This window comes from Podarcis tiliguerta (assembly GCF_965153285.1).
Source record: "Podarcis tiliguerta genome assembly, chromosome: 13".
Taxonomy (NCBI): Eukaryota; Metazoa; Chordata; class Lepidosauria; order Squamata; family Lacertidae; genus Podarcis; species Podarcis tiliguerta.
The window spans coordinates 23,838,156-23,854,259 of NC_139546.1; the positions used below are offsets into that span (position 1 = coordinate 23,838,156).

A 16,104-nucleotide genomic window follows, 5' to 3' on the forward strand; every position below is an offset into this window, starting at 1 on the left:
ACTGAGATCTGGACAGGCCCTCATGGACACCTCCCTCAACACCCCACCATCTTAACCACACATTTCTCCCTCTCCTGGTCCTCGCGGGCCATTGGTTGCTCCTCCTTCCATCCTGGGCCTGCCCATGACTGCTCATGGCTCTGCCTGAGGCCTGTATGTCTGCAACATGGTTGTCTCTGACCCACCTGCAGGTGAGGAAGGCGGCAGTGTAGACTTTTGCCCATCGAATGTGGCTTTAGAGCCATGTGCCCCAGGGAACAAAGGAGAAAAGAATCTGCCCTGCTGAGGAACTGCAGCCGTTCCTGGGGGCAGAAGGGCATTCAGGGTAGGCATATCCTCAGTCCTGATGCAGTCTCATATTTTCTAACTGGTTTCCAGCTAGACCGTTAGCAGCTTGAGTGACAGGCCAAAATACACCGGAAAGTGAGGAAATAGTAACATTTCACTGTGATCTCCAAAGATGTGGTCCGTGGACACATTTTAATCTGTGGTCATTTTTCCTCTCCCCCTTTCTTATGCAGCTGAGGATCTGGGTTTACCCAGAAGGCACCAGGAACCAGAGGGCCACAGTGCTTCCCTTCAAGCGAGGAGTCTTCAATGTGGCTGTGAAGGCTCAGGTAAACATGTGAATTGTGAAATAGATATTTGTCTCATGCTGCCAGATTTCATTGATTCATGAATAGTTCCGCTATAGTTCATTGATTCATGATAGTTCCGCTATTCAGTCACTCACCTCCGAATTTTGCGAGCTGTTCCCGGTGATATGAATAGTAAGATTGCTGTCAGTCTTACAAGGCTCAGACAGGACTTCAGAAGCATGGTTTTTCAGGCACTATTTGTACTGTTTAAGGGAACACTTGATCTCAACAGAAACCCAAGTGTTTCATTTTCTCCTTGTCCTGTTGTTGGAATCGGCCCTGTCTTTACTCCAGCAAGTTTGAGATAAACACTTTCTGCTAGCTCTGAAGTGTGCTGCTTATAGAAAATAACCTCCCTTAGCCTGGCCATTGGCAGGTGCTACTTTGGGCTGAGATTCCTAGAGTTGGAAAGGTTGCTCTGATTTGTCACCCAGCAATTCTGCATTTATTGTTAGCTCTCATTAATATCTCACCTATCCTCTAAAGAGCTCAATGTGATATATAAGATTTTTCCCTTCTCCATTTTATCCCCACAAGAAACCTATGGTGTAGGTTAGGCTGGGAAATGGGTGACTAGCCCAAGATCAGCCAGTGAGCTTCATGACTATGTTGTGATTTGAACCCTGGTCTTCCACATCCTAGTCCAACACCCTAACCCTTCTCCTATATTCAGGAACTGCTGTTGCCCTGTAACTTCAAACAGCAAGATGTGGGGTCCTTCTCTCTCCAGATTTTGTTATTTCAAAGCCCTAACAAATGGACTCTACCGTCTTTATTTATGAACTTGACCTGAATGCATCAGTGAACACAACCTGTTTTGAGACTTGCCACATCCAATCATGTGCCCAGATGTTGCAGCAGTCCAAGGTGCCCAAATGACATAATCTGGAACTTCCCGCAAGGTTAAGCCTGCTTCGCCCTCATCAGAAGATCTCTTAGCTGAGCGTGGGAGGTGGCGTCTGGATTTGAACCTGAAGCAAATGGGCAGGAGATTGCCCAACTTTGCATGCCAATGGAGATTTCAATCTGGTGCCAATGACGTGAGTGAAAGGTGGAAGTGGTAAGTATAACCATCCCTGCTAGGGAAAGCTGTGAAACTATTCTACAAATGCAGAGCAAATGTGAGAATCTAGGAAACATAGCCAAATGCTTCAAAATCTGCACATGTGATTGGATGCCAATATCATTCTGGCCTGCTGCACTGTCTGTGTGTCAGGCTTAGGCTACACTCACACCATTCATTTCCATAACCTCCAACATGTTCCAGGAGGAAACAGGGACATGCATCTTTCTGGGCCCCCCAAAACAGGATGCTCCAATTTAATCAGTGGAGGAGTATGCATTTAAAGCAGAATGATGCTTTAAAGTTCATGACTTCCTCCAAAGAATTATGGGATCTGTAGTTTGTTAAGGGTGCTGAGAGTTGTTCGGAGGCCCCTGTTCCCTTCATAGAGCTACAGTGGTTTAGCAAATCAACTCTATTTTGCAGGGAACTCTGGGAACGGAGGAGGCCCCAAATACCTGAAAGATAGCCTACAGATTGTCCTGAGTGTTAAGTGTGGCATTTCCACTCCCCTCAGAATTGTGTCAATTCCCTCCCCAAAGAGGTAAATCTGGCTTCTTCATGATACAGCTTTCAGACAGTGCTGAAGACATGCCTCTTTACCTTAGCCTTTGAAAAAGGAAAAGTTTGTTTTCCAGGCATGCCCTGTTCCAGGGACAGTAATTGGTTTTTAATTGCTATAACCTGACCTGGGGCCTGCAGGTTAAGGACATGTAAACAAAGATCTACGATAATAATGGGCCACAAGTTCCCCACGCCTGCTTTAAATCCCTGAACAGCTTGATCCATTAAGGAACCTACTCCCAACATGCCTGGGATCTTGTGCCAAACCTCTGTAAATGGGAAAGTCAATCAAAGCTATGAACAAAGGGGAGAGGGATGTTTGTCTTTGATGTAATACAAGGAACACCCTACCACTCTAAAAGAGTGTCAGCGCTACTGACAAGAAAAATAAAAGCAGCCAGAGAATAGTTCATGAGAAAACAATGTTTAATAACCAAGGGCAGACACCTTGAAGGGAGGTAACTCATGAAGAGGCCTCTCCACAGACACGCCTGGTGAGCTGCAAGTGGGCCAGGATAGCAAGAAAATGCGCCCAGGCAACGTTGTCCCAATGCACATACAGCTCACGCCACCAGCCACCAAACCAAGCGCCAGGAATTCTGAAATTCCATGTGACATCTCAACAAGCCTGGTCAGCTGCTGCTTGGAGACTCCTGGGGCGCAGTTCGAGATTCTGACATGTTCAAGGGTGGTAAGAGGCGTGCTTGCTTAGCAACCACGAAGCGGCTGGACAAAATGGTTCACTTCTTCCGCTGCCGGTGTTTTGGCTTCTGCTCCTTGCGTTTCTGGGCTCTCATGTCCTTCTTGAGGCGGCTGTCCACCACTTTGAAGTGGCCCTTGACTCCGGCAGGGCGCCGGACCTTCCGCCCAGCGCCCTTTTTGGCCACAAGGTAGGTCACCTGCCGTTTCTCCTTGCCTATCCCCGCCTTCTTGTAAATGCTGTTGGGGAAGGTGGGGGGAGACACAGGGAAAGTGGGGAGTTATGAGTGAAAGGCTTCTCTTCGGAACCCTGTACCAATTGCTCCAGAGTCTCTTGTGTTTACTTAGTTGCTATTTTACTTATTCGATTCATATCCCGCCATTCCTCTGAAACAGGAAGGTTGTCGCGCCTCCCTTTCTTCTCACAACAATCCTGTGAGGTAAATTTGGGCTGTGAGACAGTGAGTGTTCCAGGGTCACCCAGCAGGCTTCATGGCAGAGTAGAGATTCGAACCATGGTCTCCTGAGTTCCCAGACTGCTAACACTGCACCCATGCTAGCTCTCCAATCTCTGTCTGGAAATCTGACCCTAGAAGCCTGGCCCCAAGAAGACAGTTATCAGCACAAGATAACTAGTTTCTCAGGTTCCAAGGGGACTGATTTAGCCACATGAAGCACAGTAGGCCTGGCTTTCCCCAGACCCTTGGTGGTTCATTCGTTTGGGAACGCTACGGAAGCCGCTCTGTGATTGGTTAGGAACGGTGGCTCTAGCGGCCCTGCTGTGGGACTGCAACTCCCATCAGGCCCCGCCAGCATGGCCTGATGGGAGTTGTAACCTAGCAACATCTAAAAATGCCTCAGGTTCCCCACCCCTCCCTGCATTTGGAAGAATATTGTGATATCTACACACTGCAGACCTCAAGAGGAAACAGAATCTCCCTTTGCGAGCCCTGTGGGGTTCACGTAGCAACCCTGCTGTTCTCCACAGGAAACACCTCCCCCCCCCCCAAAGCTGAATACCTACCTACGCAGCTGAGCAGCTTTCTCGCGCTCAGAGATGTCCACGGTGTTCACCACCGACTCTGCTTTCTTCTTCATCTGCTCCAGTTTCTTCAGCATCTGCGGAGAAGGACAGAGCAGTCAGGGCACTGAGGGAGAGGGCAGGCAAGCAGGGTTCCTGTGGGCTTTGGCATAAACCTGAAGAGCTGCTGCCAGTCAGAGAAGGCAATAAGGATGGACAGATCCTCTGATCTGGAAAAGGGCAGTTTCCCACTCTGTGCGCGTGAACGGGCAGCTTGCTCTCTTGCTTACCCGCCGCTTCTTGCGGGCCTTGGCCTCCGCCACTTTCTTGATGGGCCGGGCATTGATCTCACGCCAGCGCTGGCGGTACTCCTCCACCGTCTGCTTATCCAGGGGCAACGGCTTGCGCCGGTGCTGGTGCTCTTCCTGTACAAACCACTCAGGGAGCTCGTCTTCTTCCTCGTTGAAGGTGTATCTGGGGGCAGGAAGAGCAGTAAGCAGGCAGATCAAAACATGCACCTGCTTCCCTCCCCTCCCTAAATTTAAAACTGGAGGCACAGTTCACTCTTTATGATGGGGAAACTTTTCAAGTGTGCTTCTTAGCTCAAAGAAGGCAAGCTCTCAGAACAAGGACTCTTGCAGAGACTCTTCACAGCTTTACCACATCGGGGATGACTGGAGGACCCAATTGCAGCAGGACTAACGGCTCACAGGTGAAAGTAGCCAAAATAAGTCAAGATCAAATCAGCCGGCTCCAGTTAAAGCTGCAGTTGGAGCCCTCCTACCCCCACAAATAGCAGGCTTTACTGTCCACCTTCCTTGGCATTTAGTACCAATAAGCTATCTACTTTTTCACTCCAGTTGGGGGTCTGATGTACTGGTGATCTCTCCTGGTAATTAAAGTGTAACAGAGCATCTGTGCGTCAGGCTGCAGCTCTGGGTGCAAGGTCTTGAAGTATCACACTTCTGCAGTGGAACATGCTCACATGCAAAAGGTGATGAGGGACACGGAGAAACTTGGCAACACCTCCCTACTCTCCATTACCTGTTGAAAGAGTCATCAATCAAATCCCTCTTGGCTTTTTTGGAGGCGGCAATGACGGAGCCCAGTGCCAGGCCCTCAGGGTCCAGAATACGAGCTCGCTTCACTGCAGAGAGACAAAGGCTGCATTCAGATGTGGGGAATATTGGGTTAAGTCTTCCCTGTGGCTTTGGGACTGATAAACCACCCCGCAGCAGTAGTAGAATCAGAACTCTAGAGCTGGAAGGGCTCCCCGAAACTCATCTAGTCCAACCCTGCGCAATACAAAAATCGCAACTACATAATCCCTAACAGAAGGTCACACAACCTGTTTGAAAACTTCCAGTGAAGGAAAGTTTATCACATTCTGGAACAGTCTGTTCTACTGTTGAATTATTGCCAGAGAAGTTCTTCCTAATGCTTAATGGGAGTTTCCTTTCGTGCAATATGAATCCACTGGTCTGGGTCCTACCCTCTGTAGCAGCAGAAAACAAGCAGGGTCCATCTTCACATATTTGAAGGTGGCTGTGATATCACCTTCTCAAACTTCCTTTTCTACAGGCTAAACATACCTAAATTTCATTCAGATCACTGGACACTGTCACTACGCACTTTCTGCATATGCGGGCTTCTGTTCCTCTACGAGTCCCACATGAAAACAGCAGGAAAGAACTGCTGTATACTGCTCTAAATCTCTTCATTTTTTTACAGAAGTTGTGTGAAGCTCAAGTATACTGCAAAAATTAACACTTCGGGAACTGTTGGGGTAAGAAAACGAACTGCTGGGTGAGTGCAGCTGCAACAACAACATTTCAGACTGTCTTCCAGGCGGCTTCTCCAGCTCCGAGGTTCAGAGAGGAAACGGAAGCAACCAGGATACAAAAGCCCCCATTCTTGGCTCATCCTCACCTGGATCATCAATGGGGACCACCTCAATGCCTCTTGGCTCTTCCTCTGACCGGAGCCGTTTTGTTCCCTTGCGTGAGGCTGGCTGCTCCCTGAAACATGGAAAGAGTAGGGAGTTATGAGACGCCTTCGCTCCCACGTCCCATCCACATCCTCCAAAATAAGCCTTAGAAATGTCACATTAGGCATACTGCTCACCAAAATCTAAGCAACATGGACAGCTGGAAAGGAACTCCCAGGAACTCTGGGATTTACTTCTCTGGGATCTCCACCAACGCTCCTGCTCCTGAATCCAGCTCTGTTAGGTGGAGGCTAAAGTGGCCTTGGAGGCTAGGAGTGTTTTTTAATGACCTGTCACTGTTGCTGGATTGGGATCCTTTGAACATAGCTGCGAATGCATTGCTAATCTCAAGACTGGATTACTGCAATGAACTCTGTGTGGGGCTGCCCTTGAGGTTGGTCCGGAGGCTGCAGCTGGTGAAGAATATGGTGGCTAGGTTGCTTGTGGGGACAAACTACTGCCAACACATAATACACCTCGCTTGTGTGATTTGTACTGGCTGCTGATCCTCCACTAGGTCAAGATGGTTTTGGTACTAACATGTAAAGCCCTGTACATCTTAGAGGCCTTGAGGGAATACTGCATCCCTTGTTTACCCAGTGGGCCACTGCGTTCTGCCAGAGAGCTTCTCCTTCCAGCTCCAAGGTTATCAGAAGCCTGCTCCACAGTAACGTTCGGTGTTGGCTGTTCTGTGGAGCAGCATGGCTGCTGAGATATGACAGGTCCCCACAACCAGCACTTTCCAGAAATAACTGAAGGCCATTTTGTTCCAACTAGCTGACCGGGCTGGAGGAGTAGATCTCTGAAGTAGGTGTCCCCCTTTTTGTATTGTTTTAAAACTCATCTTCTGCTGTCTGTTGTCTGATGATTGTCAAACCTGAGAGAACCAAATATTTAGCAGCTGCACCATTGCACAATGTTTAATCCTCTTCAGAGGTAAGGCATCCTTAAAAATGAAATAATGAAATAATGCATAGAGCGGCTAAGTCGCACTGACCAAATTAAGGAGATGTCTCTAAACAAACAGCACTCCCCTGCTATATTTTCAATTTAACTGAAAATATTTATACCTCACCTTTACTTGTAAAAAAAACACCCCAGAGGCAGCTCAAAACACAATAATACAAAAACTAAACATAACAATACAGCAGCAGATGAAGACAGTTGGGAACAGCAGCAATCCCACTGATCCTTGGCCACAGCATGATTTAGTAGCTGGGTGCATTTCATCAGAACTAAAATCCTACTTTGATCTCAGCTGCAACATCATGGGAGGCGATGAAGGTGATTCTAAAAAGGATTTGTGTAAGTGAGGCAACAGGGATTAAGCAAGAGAGTGCAATGGAAAGAGAGCACTTAAAAACAGTGATTTTTTTAAAGAAACCTAGAGCAGCAGCATGTGCAGTCCACCAAAATCTCACGACAATATGCGGAAGGACTTTTTGGGCTAAAACACAGGAATGTGACTTCATCTTCTAGAGCAGTGTGGTTGGTATGTTGAAAGATGTTCACGTGGTATGTAAAATTTAAAAATTATTTTTTTAAAAAATACACATTTATTTTAAAAAGGACTTCACCTTTCGTCATCACTGTCGCTGCTGTCACTCTCCCCGGTGTCAGAACCCTTCTCCTCAGATGCAACTGTAGGACCTTCAGGCTTTGGGCCTACCTCGAGTGTCGTCTCGAGCGCAGCACCAGTCCGGGGCTGTGTCTTTTTCCTCTTTGTATTTTTGGAGGCTGCGTAAGAGAAAACCACAGACAGGGTGAGAAAAATCTCTCCCTCGCCTTCCATCAGTCATCCTGAACTAACTGGCCTGGGGCAAACATGAGTGGGGGGAGGGAATGAAGGAGGTTCAGCCCCAGAGAGTCAAGATTCACATACATGGACAGTGATGGAGTTTCATGCTCCAGTACCGGGGCGGGGGGGGAGAGTAGGTGGGGGCACGGCTGGCGTGCGTCGTGGGGGCGGGGTGTGCCGCACACAGGGGCATGGCATGCGGGGGGGTGGGGCCGCCCTGCCGGGATTATGCTGCCAGGGGGAGTGCGTTCCCCCCTCCTCTTCCTCCACCAGTGTACACGGATGCCAAGATTGGTATATAAAATCCCTTCGTATATGGTGAGAGTGTGAAAAACCAACAGCTTATCAACAGTCTATAGTCACACGCTTTTCTGTGATAGCAAATCAGTCTTCAATCCTGGATTCATTATTAGCTCTTCTGGTTACTGAAGGCAATGTAAATCCTACCACTGTTCAAGAAGTTGCTAGCTCTGCTGTCACCCCTGAAATCAGCAGACGCTGGAAGTCTGCATGTAGTCGCTCAAGGAACGGATAGATTTTGTCATCCTTCAGGCTCAAATATGTGGCTTACCTGGGGGAGGTTCTGCCTGGTTCTGGGACAGGACTTGCGCCTGCCCAATCTCTAGTGCCTCGTCAGCATCGTCATCAATCCCAGCAAATGCTTCCTGGCCAGCAGAAAACACAAAAATCAAGGGCACAGCTGGAAGCTTCCCTTGTCCAAACAAGGTGCTGCTTCCTGGAATAGCTAGCTGCCTACTCTAGCTGCAGGGCACCCATCTGGAAAGCTGAGCCAATCTAACATGACACCCCCAACAATGATGCTCTTAGCGTTCCCACTAGACCAAGGGGTGGGGAAGCTGCCACCCTCCGGATGTTGCTGTTGAACTCCCAACTCCCATCAGCCCCCTCAAGCCCGGCCAGTTGTCAGGGATCTATGGGAGCTGCAGTTCAGCAACACTGGGCGGGGCCAGAGGTCACCCAGTCCTGAGCTATGCCGTCATTGGTCATGGAGGAGGCCAAAGAATCATATCAGGAGATGCTCACCTTGCCAAACCACAGACTTGCTTGATGTTCCTGCCGCTCCTCCTTGCTCTCTAGCGCCACCAAAAGTGGGTTCTCTGCCTCGGCGCTCTCCTCTTCTTCTTCCTCGGCAACCCTGTAAACACATTGGCCAGAACTCCAGCAGAGCTCGAAGCACTGGAAACACAGCAGATCCACCTGTAGCCCACCGGCGATGGGTGGGAGGGAGATTGGACTCGCAGGTGTATTCCTACTGCTGTTGGAGGACCAGGAATTCCCACTTGGAAAGGATAATGAAATCCCTCCTAAGAGGCATATTGAGGGTTAACGGGCGACTGAAGAATATCTGCCCACAACCGATTGCCTTGAGCATTTGGGGGGGGGGGAGGTTGTAGCTCGTTGACAAGAGCTTTTGATTTGCACGCAAAAGGTTCCGGGTTCAGTCCCCTGTATCGGCAGGTGGGGATGGGATGTCCCCTGCTTGAAATCCTATAGAGCTGCTGCCAGTCAGTGTAGACAGTACTGAGCTAGATGGAGCAATGGTCTGACACTGTTTAAAGCAGCTTTAAAAACAAAACAAAACAAAACCAAAACAATTCCTTTATCTCCAGGGATGGGAGCAGAATAAAGGCAAGCTGGGCTTTCTAGGTCAGGGTTTTTATGGTGTCTTTCCCCCCGTTTCTAGCAATTGTTCTAGAAAGCAGACCCTCAAGGTAATAACTTCACCTGACTGTCCAGCCGCCCAGCCCCTACCCCCTTTCTCTTTCTCCCTCTCCGAGTTCAGATCCTTCTTTTCCACAGAAGGGGGATACATGTTCTTCCAGCACATTGCATTCACATTCAATAAATGATGTTGCGGAAAGGAAGTGGCAGTTGGGAGGCGACAGTTACTTGGTTATTTCAAATACAGTGGTACCTCGGGTTACATACGCTTCAGGTTACATACGCTTCAGGTTACACACTCCGCTAACCCAGAAATAGTGCTTCAGGTTAAGAACTTTGCTTCAGGATAAGAACAGAAATCGGGCTCCGGCGGCACGGTGGCAGCGGGAGGCCCCATTAGCTAAAGTGGTGCTTCAGGTTAAGAACAGTTTCAGGTTAAGAACGGACCTCCGGAACGAATTAAGTACTTAACCCGAGGTACCACTGTAGTTCTGTCTTGACTGAGAAGGTGAGAGGAATTCATGCAGACGCCTGCTTGGAGGAGCTTGTAAACAACACTTACTGTTCAAATGTCGCCAACCTGACAAGTAGAGTTTTATCTTCAACTATTTGTGTGAGGCATTTAAAAAAATAAAATCACAAATAGATAACAGTTTGGCTTTCGAGGTCAGTAATTTTGTGGTGTCTTTTCCTCCCTGTTTCTAGCAACCGTTCTAGAAAGCAGATCCTCAAGGTAATAATTCCACCTGATTTTCCAGCCCCCCAGGTTCCTGCGCTCTCTCTCTCTCTCTCTCCATTCGGATCTTTCTTTTCCACAGGAGGAGGAGCCATGATCTTGCAGTAATTTTCACCCCCAGGTTTAGTGCTGCTCAGGTGAGGAGACACCTGCGGTGTCTCTCTCCGCCTCCCTCCAGAACGTCAAGCCAACCTCATTCCTGGAGCCAACCCGCCTTGCATCCTCCCACCCCCTTGAGTACCTCAGCTGTGGGGCCTGGGCCCGCTTCATCTGCCTTGACCGCTCCTCAACCTCCGCCATCTCCTCCTCGTCCAGCTCGCTGGCCAGAGACATGTCGTCGTCGGAGTCTCCCCCTTCCGAAAGCGAGAGGTCGTCGTCTGCACCTGCTGCTGTCGCCACGAAGGTATCTGCGGCCGCCATGTCTCCCTTGAAAACCTCATTCAGCAACTAGAAGTGGAAGAGGCACAGGTGTGTGTATGGGATTTGTCAAAGGAAGGCGGGACTGTCTTAGAGGGCAGTTCTCCTTACCGCTGGGAGCTGCCACCACTCTTCCGAGTTGCTCACCCTACGCAGACAGTGTAGTGCAATGGTTAGAGTGTCAGACTAAGACGTGGGAGACAAGGGTTTGAACCCCCACTCAGGTGACCTTGGGCTCCAGGGCTGTTGAGACGGTATTTTATTTTTTTGGTAGGTTGAAAAAGAACCATGCGTACAACTTGGAGCTCCTTGGTGGCGTATAAATGCACTAAATGGACAAATATAAATGATAGAAGTTCTCCTTGTTTATTAAGGCGTTTTTATACTGCCCATCATTGCAACAGGCACAGGGCGATGTGCAACAAAACAAGACGCTACAAAACAGAATCATTAGCGTAGCAAAATCATTAAAAACATAGCAAAATCATTAAAACTTAAGACCCAAATATCTGAAGGATCCATCCTTACAGACCCTTTTGTGTGTTATAAATGGGGGAGAGGGACTTTGGTAGTCCCACCGCCCTCAGAAGTGGGCATTCTCCATGGCAGCTCCTAAATTATGGACTTCCCTCCAAGCACATGGGTGGGTCAAGGATCATATGGCTTCAACAGGATATGTGAATTAGGAGGAACTTGTATCATACTTAGAACTGGCTTTACTCATCACACCTCTAGAAGCTTGATGAAAGAGGTGTGTCTCCACCCACTGCTAAAACAAAGGCACTGTAAAGGCACATGACAGCTGTGGAGCCACCACCAAAAAGGCTCTTCCACAGGCCCCCGCACTGCCCACCTTCTTCAGAGCAGCAGCCACCGAGTGGGCCTCACCTACCAGTAACAATGAACAGGCAATTACTCATTCTGGCTGGGGGGCAATGGCAGGCAAACAATATATGGAGGGCATCAGGTTGTGGAAAGATGGACTAAGACGGATCCTCCAGGGCCCGCACTTTGAATGCATGTTTGCAACGCTTCCTGCTTACCTGACTTTTGCTGATGGCCCGGAGGGAAAACATGCCGGTGTCACCGTCATCGGCGACAGAAACGCCGGGAAGATCCATCTTGAGCTCGACGCGCTCTCGCTGCCGCCGTCGCTCACGCAGGATCTTGCGTTTCTTCCTGGTGTTGGCGAAGAAAAAGATGGTGACGTGGTGGATGGAGACCGTTGGAATGGCTGGGACAGAAGGCAGAGGGCCCAAACAATAGTTGGAGCAGGAGCCAATGGCAGGCAGAGCCAACTAACGCTACTTTCATCCCCTGCTGAGTTCATAGAATCACAGAAATGTAGAGTGGGATGGGACCCCTAGGATCATCTAGTCTCACCCCCTGCAATTCGGGAATTTGCAACTGTCCCCTACGGGGATCAAACCTGCAACCTTGGTGTTATCAGCACCACGCTCTAACCAAGTGAGCTATTCAGGCTGACAAGGAGTTCTACAACGGCAACAGTGAGAAAGAGAAAGATGGCCCGCCCCCTGGGCCAACATTCAAAATTCCCCCGGCGCACTTGGCAATTGGCTATCGGTCACTTGTGAACAAGTTAAGATGCCTGGACGCCATGATGGCGCCTGATGTCTCCACCATTTGGAGGTGCATGCCTGGGGACACTTGGATCTTGATTGTTTTCACACAGTAGCAACACATCCCGTGATATTTTATCTGCACAACCAGAATGAATTCCAGGCTCCAAAAAGTCATATTGAAAAAAAGTACTTTTGAGCTGTCAACTAGGCATTCTGTTTTGGCGACTGCAACCCTGGTTTAAGAAGCCATAAGGGTGCCCAGCTTATATACCCGAGTTTCTAACACTGCTCTCCGGTGGCCTGTGCATGAGTGGCATCTCTTCCGTTCCAGGCTTCCCACAGCCCCTGCCCACCTGTCAACCAGCTTCCCCTAGAAGTTCTGGAACGCCACGCGGTCCCTCCTTGCAGCCCTTTGTCATCAGGCACAAATGGGGCTGGCAATTTGGGGCTGCAAAAACCACCCACCTCTTCAGTTCGGCCATCTCTTGGGCCTTGAGTTCTGCCAGCTTGAGCTCCAGCTCCTCCTCCTCCTCTTTCTCATCTGGCTCCTCTCTGCTCAGGGTCTCTGGACTTGTCCGCTCAGGCTGTGGTTCGTCCTCCCCTTCGCCCTCCTCACCAGAGCTCAAGCTGAAAACAGGGAAAAGAGGCTTTGCAAATCCAGCCCACTTTCTTTCCCCAGCCTATATAGCTGGCTGCCCTGTAAGCAGAACGTCACCAGCCCCCTCCCCGCCCCTCTTACTTGATATCTATTTCCTTGGCTTGCTCTTTCAGCTTCTTGACAAGGAAGCGCCTCAGCCTCGTCCTCCAGTTCAGCAGGCCCCTGAGCAACACAAAGAAGATGACAATCAGACTCTATGCCTGCCCACCTGTTTTCTGGCACAGTCAATGGTGATCGCAGGGCCTTGACCAGTAGCTACTACGGAGCTGGGACTTTCAGTGAGGGATTTAGAAAGTTCCCTCTGCTTACTTCTGTCCCAGTTTCCAGGGCTGGGTGTGTGTTTGTGCCACGATTCAGCTGGAGTGCAGAAGCAGTTCATAATGGGAACTGGGTGCATCACTCAATTTAGATTTTTCAAAACAGTTTCTAGCCTTTATGACTGTGAACTGGAAGTATGTGGGCAATGCCTGGCAAACTAGATGGGTGGTGATCTAGCATAGCTGCTTGCATGTTCTTGCTGCCCATAGTTTCAGGGGGTCTGAGTGAAGCTGCTTCTGTGACTGGGACGTGAAAGGTGCCATAATATATAGTTACTGAGTCACACTTGCACGCCTGAAAGAGTGAACCTGCTCAGGTTGCAAGTGGGTGTGGCTTAGGAGGCTCTCAGCTGGTTCTGCCCCCCCCCCCCGCCCTAGCTTACTGGAACAAGCAAGAAGCCATGGCTCTCTACAAGTGAACTGAATTTCTCTGAAATGAAATTTTAAAGTCTGCACCTTTGCTAATTCAAAGATTGTTTGGAACCTTTTTTCATCTTTACTGCACTGCCAGTGGATGGAGACATGTATGTGATGCTGACAAACTATTGTGAGTAAAGCCTTCACTTATTTGCAAAGTCAAGTGTCTGTTATTTATTCTAGCCTAAGTTTTCTCGTGGGGAACATTTGCTTAAAGGTGGATGAAGGCAGATGCAAATCTAACCGAGTTTTAATGTGCTTTGGAGCAACTGCCATTGTGTTTCACTCTTCTACTGGCGAGTAGGAATCTCTTCAAAACCTCTTTCTTACAACAAAAGGTGGCCTTTTTCCCCTCCATTCCCTACACCCCAAATCCTACCCTTAAAGGAGGAACATACCGGAGCTCCTTACGGCCCAGAACACGGATGTCCCGGCAACAGTGACGCACTTCCTCAGTGGTAGCGCTGTGGCGTTCCAGCTCTTCGCTGTCGAAGACAATCTAGGAACGGCAAGGGGATGAGAGAGGCACCGATTGCTTTATCCATCCAATGGGCTTTGCCCTATGTTAATGAGCCTCCTCAGTAGAACCTGCTTACCCTGCACAGGAAGACCAAACTGAAGCCATACTAAGATATCATAAGCAACGGCAGGATTGGAGCACCTTTCAGGTTCTGGCAGCTAATAACCCCTCCAACTCAAAACCTCCAGGTTCTCCGGTGTCTAATGCTGCTACCACCCTCCTGATGAACCAGCCGCTGCCACCAACATTCAGCCCTCCCCACCCCACGCTATGCAACTCTCCGGTCATGGCCACCTGGTTGCTCACCTCACTGGCCTTTGCCAGGAAGTCCACAGGGTTGGGGGCCTTCAGGAAGTCCGTCAGTGTGCAGCGGTTATAAAGAATTGTGGTGCCATCTTCGTATCCCTCTGCCTAGTTGGAAAGAACAGTAGATAAAAATGAGGAGAAAAGCCATGAGACTATGGAGCAGAGACGGGCTAGTCGTGCACCTCCATGCCACTCACCTCAACCTCCTTTTTCTCTTGACTTTCCTGATGCCAAGGATTTTATTTATCTTTTATATATAATTTTTATTACATTTTGTTTTACAATTTAGAATACTCATTTAAACATAAAATATCAATGACTGCCCTTCTTCTCTTTCCATAGTTCATTTTTCATATCAAAAAATGCCTGCGTATTTTACACAAACTAAACCATTCAGTATGCCATTATTACATCCATCAAAACTCAATCACCTTCTCAATTTGGCCCACGGACGGTCTGGGAATCAGTGTGTTTTTACATGAGTAGAATGTGTCCTTATATTTAAAATGCAACTCTGGGTTATTTGTGGGGAATAGCAATTTGTTCACCCCCCACCCAAATATAGTCCGACCCACCACATGGTCTGAGGGACAGTGGACCGGCCCACGGCTGAAAAAGGTTGCTGACCCCTGTTCTGTATGTTAAGTCTGCAAGCTGAGCATATTCTGTCAACTTAAGTTGCAATTCTTCTTTGGTTGGGACCTTGCTCATTTTCCATCTGGGGGCTAACAAAACACGGGCCGCAGTAGTGGCATACATAAATAACCTTTTCTGACACCTGGGAATTTCTGTCTGAAATATCTCCAAATAAAAGGATTCTGTTTTTTGTTTTTTTTGGAAAAGTACTTTTAAACATTTTTTTCAATTCATTAGGATCATTTCCCAATACTCTTTTACCCTTTAACAGGTCCACCACGGGTACCAAGGATTTTAACAGAACCTTGCTGGATGAGGCCACTGACCCATCTAGTCTAGCAACCTTTTCTCAGCATCCAATTGCATGCCTGTGGGAAGCATACAATCGGGAATTGAGCACAACAGCACCATCCCCTCCTACTGTTTCCAGAAAATGGAATTCAGAGGCAGTAGAGCATAACCCTATATCCTCCATGATTTTGTCCAATCCTCTTTTAAACCCAGCCAAGCTGCTGGCCATCACTGCCTCTTGTGGGAGTTAAGTTCCATAGTTTAACTATGGAATTTTTTTGTTCCCACTGATGCCTCAAAGCCACAGGTTAGCACTGTGCCCAAGCAAAAGCGTGGAAATTTGAAGTCAGTATCCAAAGTAGAAATCTAATGCAAGACGGTCAGACTTCGTAAGCAATCCACACTAGGGCTGGGTGATATATCACCCCAAACCAGTTTGAAGTCCATATTGTGATACTAGTTTTATAAATTTTGACCTGGCAATATACAGGTCAAAATTTATAAAACGGTCTGTGCGTGCTGTGCAAAAATCGCAATGTGGGAAAAACTGTGAAAAACTGTGAGGCTAGCCAATACTTCTCTTCCTGCGACCCCTGTTAACTGCTGGCCCAGCTTTCCCCCATCTCCTGTGGGGGGCAGCGAATCACAAGAGCAGGCTCCAGCAAAATTCACCACGCAGGAAAAGCCGCGAAGCCAGCCAACGCCTCTGAATGGCTCCATCCTAATTTCAGACATTGCAATATATCAGTATACTGCAATGCTGTGAACCA

At 48.6% G+C, this 16,104-nt stretch overlaps 1 protein-coding gene across 2 annotated transcripts in view; it reads right to left on the reverse strand.

Moving 5' to 3' along the window:
* FTSJ3 (FtsJ RNA 2'-O-methyltransferase 3) overlaps positions 1–16,104 on the reverse strand; it is a 37,904-nt gene that overhangs the window by 11,329 nt on the left and 10,471 nt on the right. The window contains exons 8-21 of one of the 2 annotated variants that reach the window (XM_083408578.1): positions 14,408–14,512; positions 13,980–14,080; positions 12,929–13,009; positions 12,655–12,816; positions 11,650–11,785; positions 10,431–10,636; positions 8,815–8,926; positions 8,342–8,435; positions 7,550–7,709; positions 5,915–6,003; positions 5,030–5,132; positions 4,276–4,459; positions 3,989–4,083; positions 2,674–3,204 (exon numbers count right to left, since the gene is read on the reverse strand). In XM_083408578.1, coding sequence (XP_083264704.1) covers positions 3,006–3,204; positions 3,989–4,083; positions 4,276–4,459; positions 5,030–5,132; positions 5,915–6,003; positions 7,550–7,709; positions 8,342–8,435; positions 8,815–8,926; positions 10,431–10,636; positions 11,650–11,785; positions 12,655–12,816; positions 12,929–13,009; positions 13,980–14,080; positions 14,408–14,512 — 1,827 coding nt within the window. In that variant the 3' untranslated portion in view covers positions 2,674–3,005. Of the gene's footprint in view, positions 1–2,673; positions 3,205–3,988; positions 4,084–4,275; positions 4,460–5,029; positions 5,133–5,914; positions 6,004–7,549; positions 7,710–8,341; positions 8,436–8,814; positions 8,927–10,430; positions 10,637–11,649; positions 11,786–12,654; positions 12,817–12,928; positions 13,010–13,979; positions 14,081–14,407; positions 14,513–16,104 lie in introns of those variants that run through there. The other variant, XM_083408579.1, reaches the window with a different exon arrangement.